Source organism: Bubalus bubalis, chromosome 22, assembly GCF_019923935.1.
Source record: "Bubalus bubalis isolate 160015118507 breed Murrah chromosome 22, NDDB_SH_1, whole genome shotgun sequence".
NCBI classification, from domain to species: Eukaryota; Metazoa; Chordata; class Mammalia; order Artiodactyla; family Bovidae; genus Bubalus; species Bubalus bubalis.
This window is the reverse complement of record NC_059178.1, coordinates 59,565,978-59,586,804: the sequence shown is the minus strand read 5'-3', so window position 1 is coordinate 59,586,804 and position 20,827 is coordinate 59,565,978. Positions and strand designations below refer to the sequence as shown.

Here is a 20,827-nt window from a genome sequence, read left to right as displayed (position 1 = left end):
GCGGCACACCAGCGCAGGGATCGCTGATGGGGAGGACACTGCGGCCACGGCCCCCACCCCTGCGGCCACTGCAGCCAGGCCAGCAGTGAGCTCTGAGACGCTCAGCATCCACACGAGTCCACACGTTCACACTCACAGATATGCGTTCACCAGTATAGCACAAAGGGAGTTTGCCTGAGAAAACATGCAGCCCAAACGGAGAGACCGAACTGATAATCAGCAAACAGCTCTCAATTAAAAAGACTTACTGAAAGGAAACACACACACACACACACACACACACACTTTAAAATGTGTTTAAGTATTCTCTCAGTGAAATGTAAGGATATATTTACATTCATTAAAAATAGGAATAAGCTGCTGTTAAAATGTCACTGAGAAGGAAAAAAGCTTTGGCTGGGGGAGAGAAGGGACATCATTACTGCACAGATGTCTAAAAAATGTTTAAAAAAACAAGAGAAACACTAAATAGCAAAGTGGACAGTGGGCAGAACCAGAGGAGTGAGCTACCAACCAGCTCACGGTCCTCCCCGCCGTGCCCCCTACGCAGCACGTCCACCCCAGAGACATCAGGCGCCAGAGGTGTGAATGCACAGCACAGACCAGAGCCCAGGCCCAGGACACCGTGTGAAACAGCACAGCTCAACACTGCGTGTGGGGCGCCAGTTACAAAAGTCAGAACACTGTACTGGCGTCACAGGTCAACGTGTCAAAATGCATGCACGCTGCACACTGTGCAACGTACACATTCTTCTCACTGTAATTTTACTCTTGGAACTTGCTCAAAAGAAATCATCTGGTAAGAACAAAATGTGTAAACACGAAATAACACTCTCAGGATTACTACACTCGGCATGGGAATGGGGTAAATCCTTGCCTAACGCTGAGTGAGCTCCACACGGCGTCTGGTGCCTCTCAGGTTGACAGCACACACGTGGTGGGCACAGCGTCATTGGGGAGCGCTCTCCCTGCCACACGGAAACCCTGGGCACCTGCTGCGTGTCCGTAACAGGTGCTCATGTCATGAACCAAATGGAATCCATGCAGTTGTGTGAACTGTTGCAGACCTGTGCTCACCAATGACCACTGTGTCTGCAGTGAACATCAGTGGAGGCAAGATGAAGTGGACTACAACACTGCATGGGATGCGATTCCCTCTGGGTTAAGGAATTGAGATCCACCTACATGTGTGTGCGTGCACAGGCGGGAGACTGTGCCATGCGGGATGCTGGCATTTTGGTGCGAGGTGACTAGTGAGATAAACAATTTACTGTTCGTGCCTTCCTGAACCTTTCTTTCAAAGAGCATGTACGCTTCCATAATCGGAAAGGGAAATGCTGATGTACCAATCACCTTTGAAGTGAATGAGCCACTAAAGCACCGGTTAATAAACCTGAATCAGCCAAGGGGCCTCACCTCCTCCGTCCGTGTCTCCTGGCACTGACCCGCCCGAGGTGGCTGTCTGGTGCGTCTTCATGTGCTTCTTACAGTGCATTGTGGTCCGGAAGCCCTGCTCGCAGAACGGACACCTGTAGGGCTTCGCGCTCACGTGCGTGGCCATGTGCCTGGTGAGGCTGCCGTTGGTGGTGAAGGCGGTGCTGCACACGCTGCAGCTGAAGGCCTTGACTCCTGCGGCGACAAACGACGTGCAGACACACCTCACCACCTGAAGCCACACGTCAGAGCAAACGAGGATGTGCTCAGTCAGCACAAAACTAAAGACTGTTTGCTTGCTGTGGCCTCCTATCTCTTAGGAACCGAGGGTGTCTTAAGAGGAGGTTACTTTAAGAAGATGGAAGCTGACGTCAGGTGTTGTAAGGATGGTCATGATGAAGCAGACAGACTACAGGACGCGCTGACAAGATGTGAAATCAGTGCTGGTGGACAAGGAAAATGGCCCAGTCCCTCTGGAAAGTGGTTTTGATCAAGCCCAGGCTTTAAACAAAGCCTGAGCTTTGTTTAAAGCTGAAACAAAGAGAAGTGAAAACTTGCATCCACAAGTCTGATAGCCAAACAATGGCAACAGCTCAGCTGTCCAACAATGATGAGTGGACGAGCATGATGTGCTCTGCCTACACACTGGACTTGGACTTGGCCATAAAGTGACTGGAGGGGGACACAAGTCAACACACGAGCCCTGAGCGCCTGCTAAGGAGGGGAAGCCAGCAACAAGAGGCAGCAGGTCGCCTGGCTCCTCTGACAGGAAACGCCCGGAGGAGGCAAGTCCACAGGCAGGACGCTGGCGGTGGCTGCTGGGGGCTGGGCACGGAGGCAAGTGTGGGGTTCCTTTAGGGTGTGATGAGAATGCTCTAGAATAGGGCTGTGGGATGGCAACACAACCTGTGAACACACGGAACCTCACTGCGTTCAGTGAGAGGCAGACTGACCGGTGTGCGTCTTCTCGTGGGACTTGAGGACCCCGGAGGAGACGAAGCCACGTCCACAGAGCTTGCACTTGTAGGGCTTCTCCCCTGTGTGTGAGCGCACGTGCTGCTTCAGGTGGCTGGACTTCTTAAAGCCTTTGCTGCAGTAGTCACACCTGGGCACAACGCAGACAATGTCAGTGCACAGCGGGATCACCAGTGAGACACCCCAGGCTGGAGGAACAGCAAGCGTCCTCCACCAACAGTTATACACAGTCAGGCAGAACTGTCACAGAGAGGAGGTGTGCACACCAACAGTAATACAGTCAGGCGGAACTGTCACAGAGGTGAGGTATGCACACCAACAATCATATACAGCCAGGCAGAACTGTAACAGAGAGGAGGTGTGCGTACCAACAGTAATATGGTCAGGCAGAGCTGTCACAGAGAGGAGGTGTGCGCACCACAGTTACATACAGTCAGGCAGAGCTGTCACAGAGAGGAGGTGTGCGCACCACAGTTACATACAGTCAGGCAGAGCTGTCACAGAGAGGAGGTGTGTGCACCAACAGTTATACAGTCAGGCAGAGCTGTCACAGAGAGGAGGTGTGCGCACCACAGTTACATACAGTCAGGCAGAACTGTCACAGAGAGGAGGTGTGTGCACCAACAGTTATACAGTCAGGCAGAGCTGTCACAGAGAGGAGTGTATGCACACCAACAGTTATATACAGTCAGGCAGAGCTGTCACAGAGAGGAGGTGTGCACACCAACAGTTACACACAGTCAGGCAGAGCTGTCACAGAGAGGAGGTGTGCGCACCAAGTTACACACAGTCAGGCAGAGCTGTCACAGAGAGGAGGTGTGCACACCTACAGTTATACACAGGTAGAACTGTCAGAGAGGAGGTGTGCGCACCTACAATTATACACAGGTAGAGCTGTCACAGAGAGGAGGTGTGAGCACCTACAGTTATACACAGTCAGGCAGAGCTGTCACAGAGAGGAGGTGTGCGCACCTACAGTTATACACAGGTAGAGCTGTCAGAGAGGAGGTGTGCACACCTACAATTATACACAGGTAGAGCTGTCACAGAGAGGAGGTGTGCACACGAACAGTTACACACAATCAGGCAGAGCTGTCACAGAGAGGAGGTGTGAGCACCTACAGTTATACACAGTCAGGCAGAGCTGTCACAGAAAGGAGGTGTGGGCACCAACGTTTAAACAAAACTGTAAGATGGTAGCAATAAAAATGTGTTAGATCAGATTCTGCTTATACCCGCAATGATTTTATTTCAAAGTTAGTAAAACCTATAGCAATCCTTCAGCAAAATAGTTGATTAATTAGAAACTATTCCTTTAAACATAACAGGAAACTTATTATGTGCTGTTTTCTTTATGAAGTCATAAAACACTGCAAACCCTTCTGCTGCATTAGGATCAGAATCACCTGAGTCTAGACACCTGGAAATGTCAATTAATACATGTTGGTTGGTAAAATATTTTCACAAAACAGAGCTATTCTGAATAATATATAAATATCCACTGTTATTCTCCTCTTGGGTGTTATGAAAGATATTAAGGATGAAATAATTATAAATTTCAACATTCCCATTCATATATTATTAAGAACAAAATTTTAGAAAAATTATTTTATTTCTGTATTTTTTCTATTTCCAGGCTTTCATCTGTGATAGAAAGGAACACAAAGCACACAGCTTGGCACACAGCAAGTTCTTGGAAAGCGCTGAATGTCAGGAAAGCCTAGGGAGATGTCACAGAGGAATCACAAGAAAACACTTCCTAGTCTCACCTAAAGATGTCAATGCAAAATCCCAAATTAAACATTAACAAATACTTGTTAATGGATAAATCAGAGTGTGAATAAAATGTCGGCAGTTCTATATAAAGTACACAAAGAGCCTCGGACAAAAAGGCACGTTAGAAATTTAAGCCATTTCTGAAAACAAGGCAGCAGCCGCCTGCAGTGGGGACAGGAAGCCGCAGCAGACGCTTTACAGGGACAGCCTGCTGCGTGCTGACTCCAGCCACATCGCTGATTAGCTGCACAAGCTTTGGCAAGCCTGTCTCTTCGCAGAGCTTTGTGACGCCGCAGGCATGGTGCAGTGGGCATGAGGCACAGTGGGAGGGCCGCAAGCGCAGCAGCAGGAGCCTCGAGAGGCCCGCGTACCTGTAGGAGCGCCGGCTCTGCTCTTCGGTCTCCTCCAGGAACGGGGGGCGTGGAGGCGGCAGGTCCATCTCCTCCTGGGGGGACTCCTGAATCAAACGAGTTGTCTAAAATGTAACGGAAGCACAGAGTGGACTACTTGAATATCTATGAATGAACATAAACACCTAACAACCAAGGATAAGCATAATCATAAATGTGGATTTAATGATGGAGAAAACCCAATTAGGCCATTGCAATCATTTGGGCCAAATAAAACAACAAAAATCATCTACACCAATTTTATTAAAGAAATATTTATCTTCCATTAACTTGTTTAATACAAAGTTTATCCAAGCATGAAACTGATCTTACCATATTTTCCATGTATATTAAGATCACACTTGCACTTGCTCTGCTCTTACTGAGAGTGAACAAAAAGCCCCACTTTCTTAAAATATTCAGTCTCCTCGCTTGCTACAAAATCACAGGGTTGGGGGAAGCACATTCCCAGTCCAGGAGTAGCAGCTAGGAAAATAGGCCCTGAAAGTTTCACTGGAGGATCCAGGTCTTCCACTTGGCAAAAGCTTCCCACAGGGACTTTTAAAGAGGGAAACAACTGATGGGCCCATCATCCCACCACTACTGAAAGATTTCCGAGAACGGCAAAATCAACACCAGAACAAAAACTTACATGCCTCCAACTTGGTGAGTGGTGAAAGTCACTCAGTCATGTCCAACTCTTTGCAACCCCATGGACTATACAGTTCACGGAATTCTCCAGGCCAGAATACTGGAGTGGGTAGCCTTTCCCTTCTCCAGGGGATCTTCCCAACCCAGGGATCAAATCCAGGTCTCCTGCATTGCAGGTGGATTCTTTACCAGCTGAGCCACAAGGGAAGCCCAAGAATACTGGAATGGGTAGCCTATCCCTTCTCCAGCAGATCTTCCTGGCTTAAGAATCAAACCAGGGTCTCCTGCATTACAGGTGGATTCTTTACCAACTGAGCTATCAGGGAAGTCCGACTTGACTAAGAAATAAAATGTCAAATGATGCGTCTCAATATTTATATTTGGTCCGTTAGCATGCATTCTAACATGTTTCTTTCAAGATCCCACAGATTAAAATGTTCAGGTTTGATTGCTAAAGCACCATGACATCCTTCAGATGTTACCAAAGTCCGTTCCACTATCCTGACTTCCCTGACTTTTAATCGAAAATGTCAGGCCACGTGATGGGAATGAAATCTTAAAGTTATACAAAAATGTTTTAAGGGAAAAAAAGCCCTATATGACAAACATTCCAGTTTTCACAGGTGATGCAACGGTGTTAAAGTTGTAACGAGCATGCATATGCTCTTAAGTGAATTTTACAGTGAAAAAATTACAGTGAAGAATAAGCTAGAATTAACTTATTCTTGTTTAACTACATTAATGGTGTCGGTGCCAGGCACCTAAAAAATTACAGTGAAGAATAAGCTAGAATCTGCTCATGAGGACACTTCTGTAACACTCACTACATTAATGGTGTCGGTGCCAGGCACGGGAAGGAGGTTCTGCTGGTGGAAGCTTGTGGAGAGGGCCTGGGACTCCAGTGTGCTAGAATCTTGTAACTGCTGGACAGGGGGGAACGGGGTCTGCTGACTGTATGTATCAGTCACTGTAAAACCTGAAACAAGTGAGAAAATGTGAGTTTCACCAAATACTAAAGCTACACACACACACAAGAAAAGCAAAAAAAGCTGGTTTTACAAATAAAGCTAATTCAAGTCACATGTGTGCTTTCTGAGCTAGAACCAGGGTCGTCAGTCTTATCAGCAGGCTCTGAAGTGACCTGTGCACAGGCTTGCATCCTCGCAGGGCCAGCAGACAGACCAGCCACAAGGACGCACTTACCTCTAAGTCCCAACTGCTACTCAATTTCCTTTCCTTGGCTAGAAACCACATGTAGCGTGGTTATTAAAATCACTTTCTGGAAAACCTGAACAGACTACAAAATAATGTGTGCATAAACATGTACATACACACACAATATCCATGTAAGAAAGCATGCAGTTTGAAATCATACATTCCAGAAGAGCATTAACACACACACACACACACACACACACACAATATATCCATGCAAGAAAGCATGCGGTTTGAAATCATACATTCCAGAAGAGCGTTGACACACACACACACACACCCATACACACAATCCATGCAAGAAAGCTTGTGGATTGAAATCATACATTCCAGAAGAGCATTAAAGGAAGCTCTCGAGGTTACTGTAAAGTTAAGCCCAGCCAGGCACCGCTCATTATTAAGCCTCAGGTGAGACCCACCACTGACCCTGAGACAAGCCAGCCGGTTCGAAGGACTGCTGAGGGGGTGCCTGCTCGTGAAGCTGGTCCACATGCCCCTGCAGGGCCTGCTGTGGGGCCACGAACCTGTCTGAAGACAGAAGTAAGAGGGGCTCACAGACCTGGAAGGTACCGCAGGCCTACCAGTCTGTCCAAAAGGATAGGTTTCTTTTTTTTCCCACAACTTAGCTTCCTTATTTTGAAAAGACAGTAGGAAGACAATGCAAACATACTGTATATAAATTTATATATTTCGGGGTAAAAACTACAAAGTCTTGATCATAGACCAAATACATTTTGGGACCATAACAAAACAGTCAGCCAGCCGGCCAATCGTCTGTTAGACCTGTAGGAGACCCTGGGCCGAACTCTGTCACTAAGCTCAGTGTTCCCAGGGAAGCAGGTGTCTTTCTGAGTGAGACCTTCCTGCAAGAGGCAGCGCACTGGACAAGGAGCCGAGGCTCCAGGGACAGAAGGCGGGCAGCCTCACCCTGTGGAGTCTGGGAGTCGCTGGAACAGAGCACACACAATCACACAGATGAACACGCATGAAAACCAAAGGCTTCTTGGTGTCCTCGGGGTAACAGTGGGCTACAAAGAGTACGTATTGGAAGGTCCTATGTCTACAGCTCCAAATGCCTCGCAAACGCTCACACGTACCACACAGCACAGGTTGTGACTGCAACAGTCAGAGATGAGAGGAACAAGAAGGACTGGGGGATGCAGGCTGCAAACTCTTAGGAGGTAAAGCTCACCTTCCTCTGCCTCCAAAGGCTGCCCCGCCATCTGCGGGCCCAGCCCCGCCTCTTCGGCGCTCACGCCGTGAGGCGGCCCCAGCTCCAGCATGGCCCCGGGGTTGGCGGCCACGGCCTCGGTGCTGGGCTGCAGTGCCTCGCTCTCGATCTCCACCTGCATCGGGGTAGACACGTGCATGCCCTGCTGGTCCACGGTGCTGTCATCCATGGCGGAGGCCTGCTGATGCTGCTGGAGCTGCTGGGCGAGCTCGTATCTTCAAAAGGAACCAACAGCAGTCCACGGTGTCAGGTGTGGTCAAAAACCAGGGGCATGGGCTACTACTGCCCAAGTTATAATTTACTCAGTAAATTTACTTTATCTCGTTTTGAAGTCATGATGGCAATCCAGTTGAAAGTTAAATACTATTAATAATTCTGAAAGAAAAATCATGTCCCCTTATTCTTAAACACTTTCACAGATTATATGGACTTGAAGGAAACAAGAAATTTTTTAAAGCTTAAAAAAATTCAAGAGAGGCCACATGTTTCAAAGTAAAACCCTCCCAACCCAAATGGTGCAATGAGCCCAAGTGCTGGGAAGAAGACCCGCATGAAATGAGGCGGAGCCCTGTCAGACTGCGTTCAGCACTACACACACACGTGGGAGACATGGGAAGTCCTGGGACCTGCCAGGCCGTGCTCAGCCCAGTGACCAGGTCCACAGGCTACAGCATCTGGTCGGCGAGGCATGTGGCCAAGTTCATTTTCTGTAGGAGCCTTATTCCTGTTAATATCACTTTTCCATATACAAAATACACCCAGCGTATTTTCATCAAGGCCAACAACTTTTCTTTCAAAGAGAAAAATGAACAATGAATTCAGCGAGTGAATCAAAAAACTGAAGAAAAAAAAAAAGCCAAATCAAAACCCAGCTCAAATACAGATCTGATGTGATCAGAAATGCATTTCTGCAAGGGCTCCATCTAGAGACGAGATAGTCCTCTGCTCAAGCAAAAATCCAAGTCAGCAGCAATGACAGAGGTGTGATAGCTGAAATATACGTTCCCTTCATCGACAACCTAGAATAATTACCGTGCAGGTAACACTGATGATATGCCTGGAAGCCACGGAGTCAACCAAGACTTTCTTCTTTGCAATCTTCACTTCATAATTACAGTAGGCATGGTCTATCGGGCATTTTATCTACTACTGACGGTCAGTTTTAAGACAGTTTACAAAGCATTTAGTGCAACAGACTACTTCAATATCATATTAAAAATAAAAATGTTATGCTTTAGTCTATGGTTCTTAATAGATCCTTAAACACAGATGTAGAAGCTTCCTTAGATCAAGCTAGAAGTAATAATACAGTAAAACAAAGACAACTATTTCCTGAAAACACTCTCACCAAAGTCGTGTAACTACGCAGATGATTAGAAGGTGCCCAGCAGGGCCGCACCTACCTGTGGGTCTTCATGTGCTTCTTGCAGTTGAGCGAGGTCTTAAACGTCTTCTGGCAGTAGGGGCACATGTAGGGGCGGAGGTCGTTGTGGATGCCCATGTGTCGCCGCAGGCTGCCCCCGGTCGTGAAAGCGCCGTTACAGATCAGACACTTGAAAGACTTCAGGCCTGTGTGCGTTCGCACGTGCGCTTTGAGCACTCCTGCGGAAACAAAGCCTCTTCCACACTGAGAACACTTAAAGGGCTTTTCACCTGTATGGGACCTGAAAAGAAAAAAAAACAGCAATGAATGAGCACCTTACGATTTCACGGTGCCTTATACTTTAGAATGCATTCTCATAACTATCGCACTTGACCGCCCCCCACTTTCCTGATTCCAATGGGACCCCTGAGTCTCTGCGCCCAGGTGACCCATCTAAAGTCCTGACACAAAACCAGACCCCACGTCCTTGTCCACGTTCCATCCTCTCCTCGTGACCCCTCACAGTCTCTCTTGTGACCAGGTTTCTACTTCCTTCTCACTGTTGCACTACAATAATTAATCTAAACTCTGATGAACACATCTGAAAAACTGTGAAAGAACATTAACCCTAATGAAACAAACCAATACTTCTCTGACAAGTCCTAGAAATTGCAAAAACTGAAAAATAATAGCGTAAATAAAAATCAGGAGCAATTTATGGGTAAAACATTTTGGTCAAGACACTAAAGTATGAAAATGTGTGTGTGTGTCTTAGTCGCACAGTCACATCCAACTCTTTGCAACTCCATGGACTGTATGTAGCCCACCAGGCTCCTCTGTCCATGCAATTCCCCAGGCAAGAGTACTGGAGTGGGTAGAATACCAATGATCAATAAACATTTGGGGGTCAAAAGTGACATTTTAAATAACAAGAGCCTAGATCTGATAGACAAAGTGCCTGATGAACTATGGAATGAGGTTCGTGACATTGTATAGGAGACAGGGATCAAGACCATCCCTATGGAAAAGAAATGCAAAAAAGCAAAATGCTGTCTGGGGAGGCCTTACAAATAGCTGTGAAAAGAAGAGAAGTGAAAAGCAAAGGAGAAAAGGAAAGATATAAGCATCTGAATGCAGGGTTGCAAAGAATAGCAAGAAGAGATAAGAAAGCCTTCTTCAGCGATCAATGCAAAGAAATAGAGGAAAACAACAGAATGGGAAAGCCTAGAGATCTCTTCAAGAAAATTAGAGATACCAAGGGAACATTTCATGCAAAGATGGGCTCGATAAAGGACAGAAATGGTATGGACCTAACAGAAGCAGAAGGTATTAAGAAGAGGTGGCAAGAATACACAGAAGAACTGTACAAAAAAGATCTTCACGACCCAGATAATCACGATGGTGTGACCACTGACCTAGAGCCAGACATCCTGGAATGTGAAGTCAAGTGGGCCTTAGAAAGCATCACTACGAACAAAGCTAGTGGAGGTGATGGAATTCCAGTTGAGCTATTTCAAATCCTGAAAGATGATGCTGTGAAAGTGCTGCACTCAATATGCCAACAAATTTGGAAAACTCAGCAATGGCCACAGGACTGGAAAAGGTCAGTTTTCATTCCAATCCCAAAGAAAGGCAATGCCAAAGAATGCTCAAACTACCGCACAACTGCACTCATCTTGCATGCTAGCAAAGTAATGCTCAAAATTCTCCAAGCCAGGCTTCAGCAATATGTGAACCGTGAACTTCCTGATGTTCAAGCTGGTTTTAGAAAAGGCAGAGGAACCAGAGATCAAATTGCCAACATCTGCTGGATCATCAAGAAAGCAAGAGAGTTCCAGAAAAACATCTATTTCTGCTTTATTGACTATGCCAAAGCCTTTGACTGTGTGGATCACAATAAACTGTGGAAAATTCTGTAAGAGATGGGAATACCAGAACACCTGACCTGCCTCTTGAGAAACCTAAATGCAGGTCAGGAAACAACAGTTGGAACTGGACATGGAACAACAGACTGGTTCCAAATAGGAAAAGGAGTTCGTCAAGGCTGTATATTGTCACTCTGCTTATTTAACTTATATGCAGAGTACACCATGAGAAACGCTGGACTGGAAGAAACACAAGCTGGAATCAAGATTGCCAGGAGAAATATCAATACCCTCAGATATGCAGATGACACCACCCTTATGGCAGAAAGTGAAGAGGAACTAAAAAGCCTCTTGATGAAAGTGAAAGTGGAGAGTGAAAAAGTTGGCTTAAAGCTCAACATTCAGAAAACGAAGATCATGGCATCTGGTCCCATCACTTCATGGGAAATAGATGGGGAAACAGTGGAAACAGTGTCAGACTTTATTTTTTTGGGCTCCAAAATCACTGCAGATGGTGACTGCAGCCATGAAATTAAAAGACGCTTACTCCTTGGAAGGAAAGTTATGACCAACCTAGATAGCATATTGAAAAGCAGAGACATTACTTTGCCAACAAAGGTTCGTCTAGTCAAGGCTATGGTTTTTCCTGTGGTCACGTATGGATGTGAGAGTTGGACTGTGAAGAAGGCCGAGTGCCGAAGAGTTGATGCTTTTGAAGTGTGGTGTTGGAGAAGACTCTTGAGAGTCCCTTGGACTGCAAGGAGATCCAATCGGTCCATTCTGAAAGAGATCAGCCCTGGGATTTCTTTGGAAGGAATGATGCTAAAGCTGAAACTCCAGTACTTCGGCCACCTCATGCGAAGAGTTGACTCATTGGAAAAGACTCTGATGCTGGGAAGGATTGGGGGCAGGAGGAGAAGGGGACGACAGATGATGAGATGGCTGGATGGCATCACTGACTCAATGGACGTGAGTCTGGGTGAATTCCGGGAGTTGGTGATGGACAGGGAGGCCTGGCGTGCTGCAATTCATGGGGTCGCAAAGAGTGGGACACGACTGAGCGACTGAACTGAACTGAACTGAACACTACCACTCTTAGTACTTATACAAGTCACCAGGTCACTAAATTACTTTCTATCTCTGAGTCTGTCATCTTACCTGATGTGTTGTTTAAGATGACAAGACTTTTTATAGGCACGATGACAGTAAAAACACTTGTATGGTCTATCTGCTTCATTTACAAAATTGTTATTAAAATAACTTTGAAATAACTGGTTCCTTGGAATGGGCTGGATAAGACCTACAAAGCAAAGGAAAATCAGGAATAATTCACTGTCAATGTACCAAAAAAAGTTAAATGTCAAAAGGTGCCTGCTTTACCCAGAAGATAAGAATCCTGAGAAGCTAGATTCCAATGTAACAACTAAATGCTATTTTCATTGTGTTAGGAACTGGCTATTGAAAGAACACCTATCAGGAAACACAAAGTTAACGTAAGACAGATTTTTTTTTCCAACATAAAGGAATATTTATATTATCACAGTTATTTCTCTTTGTTCTAGAGCCAGTTTTTCACGGATTTCTACATTTACTTTCTATGTAAGCATCTGCTGGCGTCAAATTTCTAAAACTACATCAACATGTAGGACAGTCCGAGTTCTTGGACTCTTGTTCGTTCAGTATGAAGACTGTACCCTAGGTACTACAACAAACTCAAGACAGAACTAATTCCAGCATCATTTTTGTGTTCTAAAAAAGTCAGGGTTTTCACAGGAATTCTATTAAAGGAATATCTGCAAACAGCAAAATGACAATCTTAAATATTTCAGGTTTTACATACTTTCAAGGAATAAAGAATTCCCTTAGGCTGACCGTGTAATAAGTATGTCTTCATCAAGCAATAATTTAGCCAATTCAGGACAAAAATACACTGAACCCTCTGAATTATTTAATATCTACCTGAAACGACAAGAGGAAGACACACACAGCCAGCACTAGCTGGGCTGTGCCTCCTCCGTCCAAGAACAGGCCCCACCACACTCCCTGCCCCTCAGCTGCCTTGCACTTCCACGCCAGGGTCACCAGCAGGCTCCTCTAGCACACTGCTCTCTGGATGGCCCCTGACGGTGCAGGTTACAGAGCAACCCTGTGCCCTAAAACCTACTCCTTCCTCCCGGCTCTCCTAGTATGCTTAGCCCATCCTCCTAGTCACGCAGGGGCCAGGATTTGAGCATCTCTGAGCCGCTTGTTAGGTTTTGCCATTTGCCAGTCCTGGAGATCACGTTTGTGAAGATTAAATAATACTATGTGAAACTGGTCTGTTGTGGTGTTTGGTTTTGTGAGCTGCCAAAACTGTGTAACAGCATCAAAGTATTCTAACCTACCACAGATCAGTGTCTGTACGCCAAACAACTAAACACCCCAGGAATGACAGTTCCTAGGAAGCTTGGTAGAAATCATACATAAAGTCACTGTAGACTGATATCTGGGGGAGAATGCTCTTAAACTTGTCTTTCGGGGCTTTCCATTTCTTCTAGAGTCAATTCTGATAAGTATACCACTCTAGAAAAAATACATTTCATCTATATTTTCAAATGTATTAGCAAAAGGTTACAGAGTATCTGCAGTGTTTATCTCATCTGTACCTGTGCTTATAGACTGAGTCTCACTCCTAATACTATAGGCATTTTCTCAGTCTTGAGTTTACCAGAGACATGTCAAGTTATCTGTTTATTTTCTAAAAGTTGTAAAATTATGTTCACTAGAATTTCATCTTGTCTTAAATTTTTATACTTATTCCTTTCTGTTACTTGTTTTTCATTTTTCTACTTTTTTGAGTTATATATTTATTTTCATTCTTCTTTAATAAGAAACACTTCTTAAAAGTCTTAATTTCTCTGATAGCAGCTTTGGCCCATTCAACCTGCTTATAAAATCTGCCATTTCCTGTCTGTAATTGCAGTTTTGAGTCTTTCTTTTCCATATAATGAAAATTTAGATAGCTATTTTCTATTATGTTTTCATTGAACTATAATAAAGGATTGTTTCTTTTACAGTTTCTATTTTTGAAAACCTGAAATTTCTTTATACCCCAGAATGTGATCAACTTCTACTTCATGCATATTTAAAAGAGCATGTACTTTGGAGTAAACAGTTTTAAAGGTATTAAATCACCCTTTTTATATGTGTGCTTCAAATCCTCTTCAGTCTCGCTGTGTCTAAATTGATCTAATTGACGACCTCTCACTATGGTGTAGAATTTGAATATTTCTCCTTTCTTCTGTTTTTGGTTTATATATTTTGATGCTATGCACCTAAATACATAAAAGCTCATGACTGTTGATCATCTTATCAGTGGACTACCACTGACATTAATCCACAATATCTCTCTTTATATCCTTTAAGCTTTATTTATACCAAATCATATTTTGTTTGATACTAATTTTGTTCACAGACTAGATTATCTTGCCTAAGACAATGAAATACAGGAACTGCATAAAAACGTAAATTCTTGCACAGAATTTAATAAATTTAATTTTGCTCTAAGACCTACATTTTCCCAAACATTCTCACAAGCAGTGTTTTCTTTTTAGTTAACAAAATCATAATTTGCCTTCATTATAACATCAAGCCTAAAAAGAATTTAAAAGCTGGCAGACTTTTGTTTTAATCAGAAGGTGAGAGCCGCCCAGAGGATGATCTAGGATGCAGACGACACAGCATTCCAGGTGCCCCACAAGATAGGTCCCGGAGGAACAGTCTCCTCGGCGAGGACTCGGATGCCAACACCCTCACTCACACACCACTTCTTCTCGCCAGGAACATAATCTGAGCAGCAGATTAAGGGACAGACAGAACTAGGATTTTAATTTCTCTGTGGGACATACTGGCCCACAGAGCAAAACACTTTAGAATAACTCCCCCTGCTCCACGCGTACAGCTATCTAACTGTGCAGACCACAACACTCCCCCACCTTGCAAGGTACCCAAGGAGGGGACTCTTACCTACGTCTGTTATGAGAATCGGTTCCTGCAAAGGAATGTCCGGGACTGGGACATTCGCCTTGCCCACGCGAACCTTGGCAGGTTTACGCTGGTGCCTCATCTTTCTCAACTCCGTGTGTTTAAAGTGAGAGGCGACATGAGTCTTCCTGTGGCCTGAGGTTCGGAACTTCTTGTCACAGTGAGGACAAGCAAAAGGTCTGACTCCTAAACAAATGACAATGGAATTATTCCAGAGACATACATTTCAGTTAAGGTCAGCATAAAATTCCAGTATTGCAATATTGATTGGAATATTCAATCTGTCGTTTCATGTTATATGTATGTATTATTTCATGGATATTATCAGTTATTTCCCTTGTCTGCATACAGTGCACTTTATAGATGTGAAGGCACATAATAAGAGCATTTTATGTAAAAAAGAGCATTTACTATTTTCAGGAGAAAGCCTAAAATGGTAAAGTGGGTGCTCCAGCAACCAGGTGCCCTTGAGACACTAGGCTGCGTTAAGGGCTTCTCTCACGCCGTCCACCACCTGTAACTGGAGGAACAGCATGGCCCCAGGCCTGTGGCCAGCATCCACATGCTTGGGTCTCAACAGCACTCAGCCGGGCCAGCGCTGAGTAAACCAGCAGTAAATTCTGGTGTTAGAGGATCGCGCTCCTGGTCTGTGTCTGAACCTGCTGCCCGCGGCAGCTCCCTCCTCACCACCCCATGCTGGTGCCCTCACTCCTAAGAGGGCGTGAAGTACTCCCTCTTTGGGCCGTGGGCTCCACGAGGACCCACTCGTGCGGATGCGGTTCAGCCTACAGAAGGTCACGCGGCCTCGTGACACTCACGTGCACAAGTCCCCTGTGCCCCACCGTCCCCGCGCACCTGTGTGCAGGCGAATGTGCACCTTGAGGCTCCCCGAGGTGGAGAAGCTCTTCATGCAGTACTGGCACTTGAAGGCCTTGATGCCCGTGTGCGTCTTGATGTGGGCGGTCAGCGTGCTCTTCACGGCGAAGGCCCGGAAGCACTGGGGGCACTTGAAGGGCTTCTCGTGGGTGTGGATGCGGATGTGGCGCACCAGATCGCTGGGCTTGCGGAACTCCTTGGCACAGCAGGGGCACACGTGCCAGCGCACGCCATTCTCCTCGCGGATCGACCCTGGGGGGCGGCAGATGGGCCCAGCCCGGCTCAGCACCGAGCGGAGGCAGGCGCAGACGCCCTGCAGGGGCCGGGGGCACTCAGACCGCACGCCACAGCTGTGTGCTTTCTGCCACGGCAGAGGGCGTGTGTCATCAACTGTGGGGACAGCTGAAACTTCCGTAATAACTGAAATGAAAGACGACTGTGACTGAATCCTGCAGACAATCCTAAGAGCCTCAGGGAAGACACAAATCATTGGCTGAGAGAGAAGAACTCTAACAAGACAGGTGCGAGGGTATAAATTAAGAATAAGCAGTATAGACTCATCTGCTGGAAATGCAAAGAACAGCAGATCTCATCCAACTGCTACGAAATTAACTCAAGGAACAAGAAGAGAAGGAGTGAAGTTATAGTAACTCTTGTCTGAGCCAATCTGTTATCACTAATAAAAAATACAAAAAAAAAATAAAAATACTAATAAAAATACAAATAAAATGATTAGGAAATGATAAGTTCTCATGCGATAGAAAGGAACTAGACAGTTAAAACAAAGAAATACTATATTTAAATAAGTTCATAATTCATGAACAAATATAGAAATTTCTTCAAATATTAAAAAACTCTAAAAACTTTTATTCAACCTTGAACCAGGCTTAAAACTATTTCCATCAGAAGAAAAATCACAAGTAGAATTTGTGGAAATATAATACGTAAAATAATATCTAAACTGGCAAACTTCTAATTTGACAGAATCACCTTTTAAAATTTTAATTAGATTTATTCATCAGAAATTAAACAGATGCCTACGATAAGAATCCACTTGAAATCAAAAAGGTTTGGGCCATGTTGAGGAAATTCATCAGAAAATTTTCACTGTTTATTGAACTGTGTCTGTACAGACATTATTTTATTAGGGGAAGAAAAAAAGTTGTTTCCTTCTCTTTGATATCAGTAAATACAAGGAATTTTCTTTATGCACAAGTGAATTTGCAAGGAGAGAAAATGTATATTCCTGAAGATAATGCTCTTTGCAGGAATAAGTAACATAGGAAAGGAGGTTAAGTAAAAGAATCCAAAATAATATTTTTTCTGAAAACAAGAACAAAGAACAACATACACAAACCATGGGGGTGGGGGAGGGGGGGAAGAGCAGGAAACAAGGGAAATGTTTTTTTTTAATGAGAGAAAGATATTTATTTTATGGTGATATTTCTCATATTGAGAAAGTCTAAAACTTAAGACTGCTTAAACTAATAGACAAAAACTAATTTAGAAAAGTGCAATAATTACCTAAATGTCTACCATGACAAATCAGAAAAGCAAGAAACAAAAAGGAAGTCTCTGTTAGCTAAAGTCTGGAAATCACCTCCCTCAACCAGATTTTTTTTCAAGCAAAAATGAAAATACGTCTTTAATCACGTAAGGTGACTCACAACCGTCACCAGCTTCTAGTTATTTCTGGGGATAAAGTGGGACAGAGACACAGACTGGCAGCTGCAGCTGGAGCCTGATGCTCTCCACATGCGCCCTGCAAGTGTTTCCTTGGCCCAGGCAGTGTTAGAAAGAGAAAACTGAATCCAGATTTCTGACCCTATGACAAAATGTAAGATCTGGAAAACCAGTTCTTCATTCCCACATGGCAATCCTTCCTGGAGTTGGGCAATAGCTTTTCTCTTCAAACACATCAATAAATTTTAAAAGAAAAAAACATATAGTCATCCTCAAGATGAAAAGGGATTTACTAAAACTCAACATCTAGTTTTAAGTTTTTAAAAAACTGCCTAAAACAGGAGGAGGTGAATAAAATGTATCAATAAAATGTTTGACTTACTAGGAAAATACTAAAAGCAGCCCTACTAAATAAGGTCAGGAAAGAGTTCACTATCCCACTGCCATTAATTTCTCATGTTGGACAGATGCTAGCCGATGTAACTAGGTAAGATACAAAAGCACAGAGTATACAGGAAAAGGTAAAATTACTGTTTACAAATGATATGGCTATATACTTAAAAAACTAAAACTCAGAAAAAGGCCCACATTTTAATCTATGGAAATCAACATCCTTCCTATCTACAGTCAAAATCCAGAAGAAAATTTTAAACTACTATTAAAATATGGAAGAAAAGAAAAGATCTAAGTAAGTGGAAATGCATCCCCTATTCTTTTTTAATTTTTTTTTACTGAATGATTCTTTAAATTATATAGTGCTTTACAATTTTCAAAAGTTTCACATACATGATTTCATATAATCCCATACTAACCCTATTCTTTGGTATAAAGACAAAAAGTTACAAAGGCATCAGTTCTCTCTAATTAAGTCACTTACATACAAATACTGGGGCTTCCCAGGTGGTGCTAGAGGTAAAGAACCTGCCTGCCGATGAGGAGACGCAAGAGAAGTGGGCTCCATCCCTGGGTTGGGAAGACCGCCCAGAGGAGGGCATGCGACCCGCTCCAGTGTTCCTGCTTAGAGAATCCCAGGGACAGAGGGGCCTGGTGGGCTATGGTCCATAGGGTCTCAAAGAGTCAGACACAACTAACAAGACTTAGCACAGTACATACAAATACCAATAGGAGTTTTTCAGAACTAGTTTTGGAAGTTTAGTAGATGTTTTTAAAGTGCATAGGAAAAAATAAATATGGAAAAATAGTAAAAAAAAAAAAAAAAACTAAAACAAGTGAAGTGAGAAAGGACCAGGTGTCCTAGTTATAAAACACACAATAAAGCTAAAACCATTTGGTATTACAACACATGAATAAAAAGACAGATTACTGGAATAAAGTCCAGAAAAGACCCACACAGGTTTGAGAGTGTAATATATGATGATGGTGGGGCACTGCATGGCAGCAGGGAAGACACGACTTAATAAATGGTGTTTGGGTAACTGGGTGCCCATTGGCAACAAAAAATAAAACTGAGTCAAAGATTTGGTTTAAAATACAGAAGTATACAGATGGTAAATGGACATACGGTGGTGATCATTTTATAATGTAAAAAAAAAGAAAATCAAAGTGTAAAAGTGTTAGGTAAAAGGCACTTTTTCCATAATGTCAGTGTTGAAGTCTAAGTGTTAACACAAGTCCAAGGGTCATAAAACACTGACAAATTTGGCTATATAAAAATAAAACCTATCTCTCCCTTCTGCTATATGAAAACAAAAAATACTTCTCCCTTTTAACTCAAAAGCCAAGCAAATCAGAGAAGAACACACGCTACAGAGAACACTGTTGAGGCATCTCGCACATAAGATACCAGGTGGCAAAAGAGTAAAAACCACACACGCAGCATGGCACACATCTCACCAAAAACAATAACACAGAATACATAAAACTATGCCTGTGCTTGCTGGGAGACACAAGACCTTGTGAGGCAGCGGCCGGGGGCCCGGCAGGAGCAGAAGGTGCGCCCACCGCCCACCAGTGTGCCTTCTGAGCTGTGCGCGACGACCAGTTCCACCTACTCTCAGAAAGACTTAAAAACACGTGTATTTATTACACACTTACTATGTGTCAGGCACTACTCGATTCTCTTTTATTTATCCCATCACTGTCCCTTTTACAAATGAGAAAATTGAAAAGTTAACTGACTTTATTAAAACTTCATAATGAAGATGGTTGGATGGCCTCACTGACTCAATGGACATGAGCAATTGAGTGAACTGTGGGAGATGGTGAAGGACAAGCAAGCCTGGCGGGCTGCAGGCCATGGGGTCGCAAAGAGTCGGACACAACTTAGTGGCTGAACAACAAGAAGCAATGATTTACATGTCACAAGTTTTATGATAAATATAAAAGTATTTGTTAAATATTTAACTCATACATAAAATACTTCTTAAACAACAAAGCAAATTCTACTAAAAATATTCATTCTTGCAAACTGAGTGATGGCTTTAGATGCCTGTATATGTTCAACTTGGAAATGTAATTAAGGTTAATTATCAGCTGTTAAGAAAATGTTATGACTTATGAGACAAGAATAGTTAGCTCAGGGTTTTCTTAGGGTACACCAGATGGTATCAACTACCCCTGAAGAAGTGTTTTTGTTTTCGGAAATGATCATTACATTAAAAGTATACTGGTTCCTATAAAAGGAAGAACTCTTTTTAAGGAGTGTCTTTATATAGAAACATGCCCCCAGTAATATTCTCATCACACATCAGAGATGATTAAAACAAAAAAAGCTTGCTCCAACCTATACTAAGGATCATGTTTAATCTAAAGTTTACTAGAACTACATAAATTTGCTCAGTACTTTAAATATATAATTTATTCAAGTATTTCAAAAATTAAAATTTGCATAATCTTTATAGACTCTGTAAGTACAACACCGCATATGAAAATAATGTACAATATGGTTAACTGCAGTTCCATTCTGGAATCTCCGTATCTTTATAAACTCTGTAAGTACAACACCCTGTGTTAAAATAATGTATAATAGGGTTAACTGCAGTTCCATTTTGAAATCTCCATCTGATGCTCAGTGCAGAAGAGAAAGCCGTTTCTAACCCTAAAGACGGAGGACAACCCGGGATGAAGTTTCCCCTTCAGCACCTTCCCGAGGCCAGTCTGGCCTGCCCTCAGCCACGTCCGAGCACCTCCATATGTTCAGCACGGCAAATGCTGTAACTGGTATGAACGTTTCACAGGGACTGTGGGTTTTCATCAGTTTATCAGGTGTACGAGAAGGAGATGTTCAACAACGCACGGCTAACGTTGGACCTCCAAGGCCACCACACAGCTGACAAAAATGTGTGGAAATGGCCCTTATTTCCTTCTTGCCTCTCCAGATTCCAGG

General features: G+C 43.7%; 1 protein-coding gene across 8 annotated transcripts in view; it reads right to left on the bottom strand.

Moving 5' to 3' along the window:
* The window catches only part of ZNF236 (zinc finger protein 236), a 69,071-nt gene that overhangs the window by 24,308 nt on the left and 23,936 nt on the right, over positions 1-20,827 (bottom strand). For 6 of the 8 annotated variants that reach the window (XM_025273609.3, XM_044934749.2, XM_045164087.1 and 3 more), the window contains exons 10-19: positions 15,778-16,050; positions 14,905-15,108; positions 12,058-12,199; positions 9,075-9,335; positions 7,633-7,886; positions 6,867-6,968; positions 6,050-6,201; positions 4,557-4,660; positions 2,388-2,539; positions 1,417-1,629 (exon numbers count right to left, since the gene is read on the bottom strand). In XM_025273609.3, the coding sequence (XP_025129394.3) occupies positions 1,417-1,629; positions 2,388-2,539; positions 4,557-4,660; positions 6,050-6,201; positions 6,867-6,968; positions 7,633-7,886; positions 9,075-9,335; positions 12,058-12,199; positions 14,905-15,108; positions 15,778-16,050 (1,857 nt within the window). The remainder of the gene's footprint in view (positions 1-1,416; positions 1,630-2,387; positions 2,540-4,556; positions 4,661-6,049; positions 6,202-6,866; positions 6,969-7,632; positions 7,887-9,074; positions 9,336-12,057; positions 12,200-14,904; positions 15,109-15,777; positions 16,051-20,827) is intronic. The other 2 variants (XM_045164083.1, XM_045164085.1) reach the window with 2 other exon arrangements.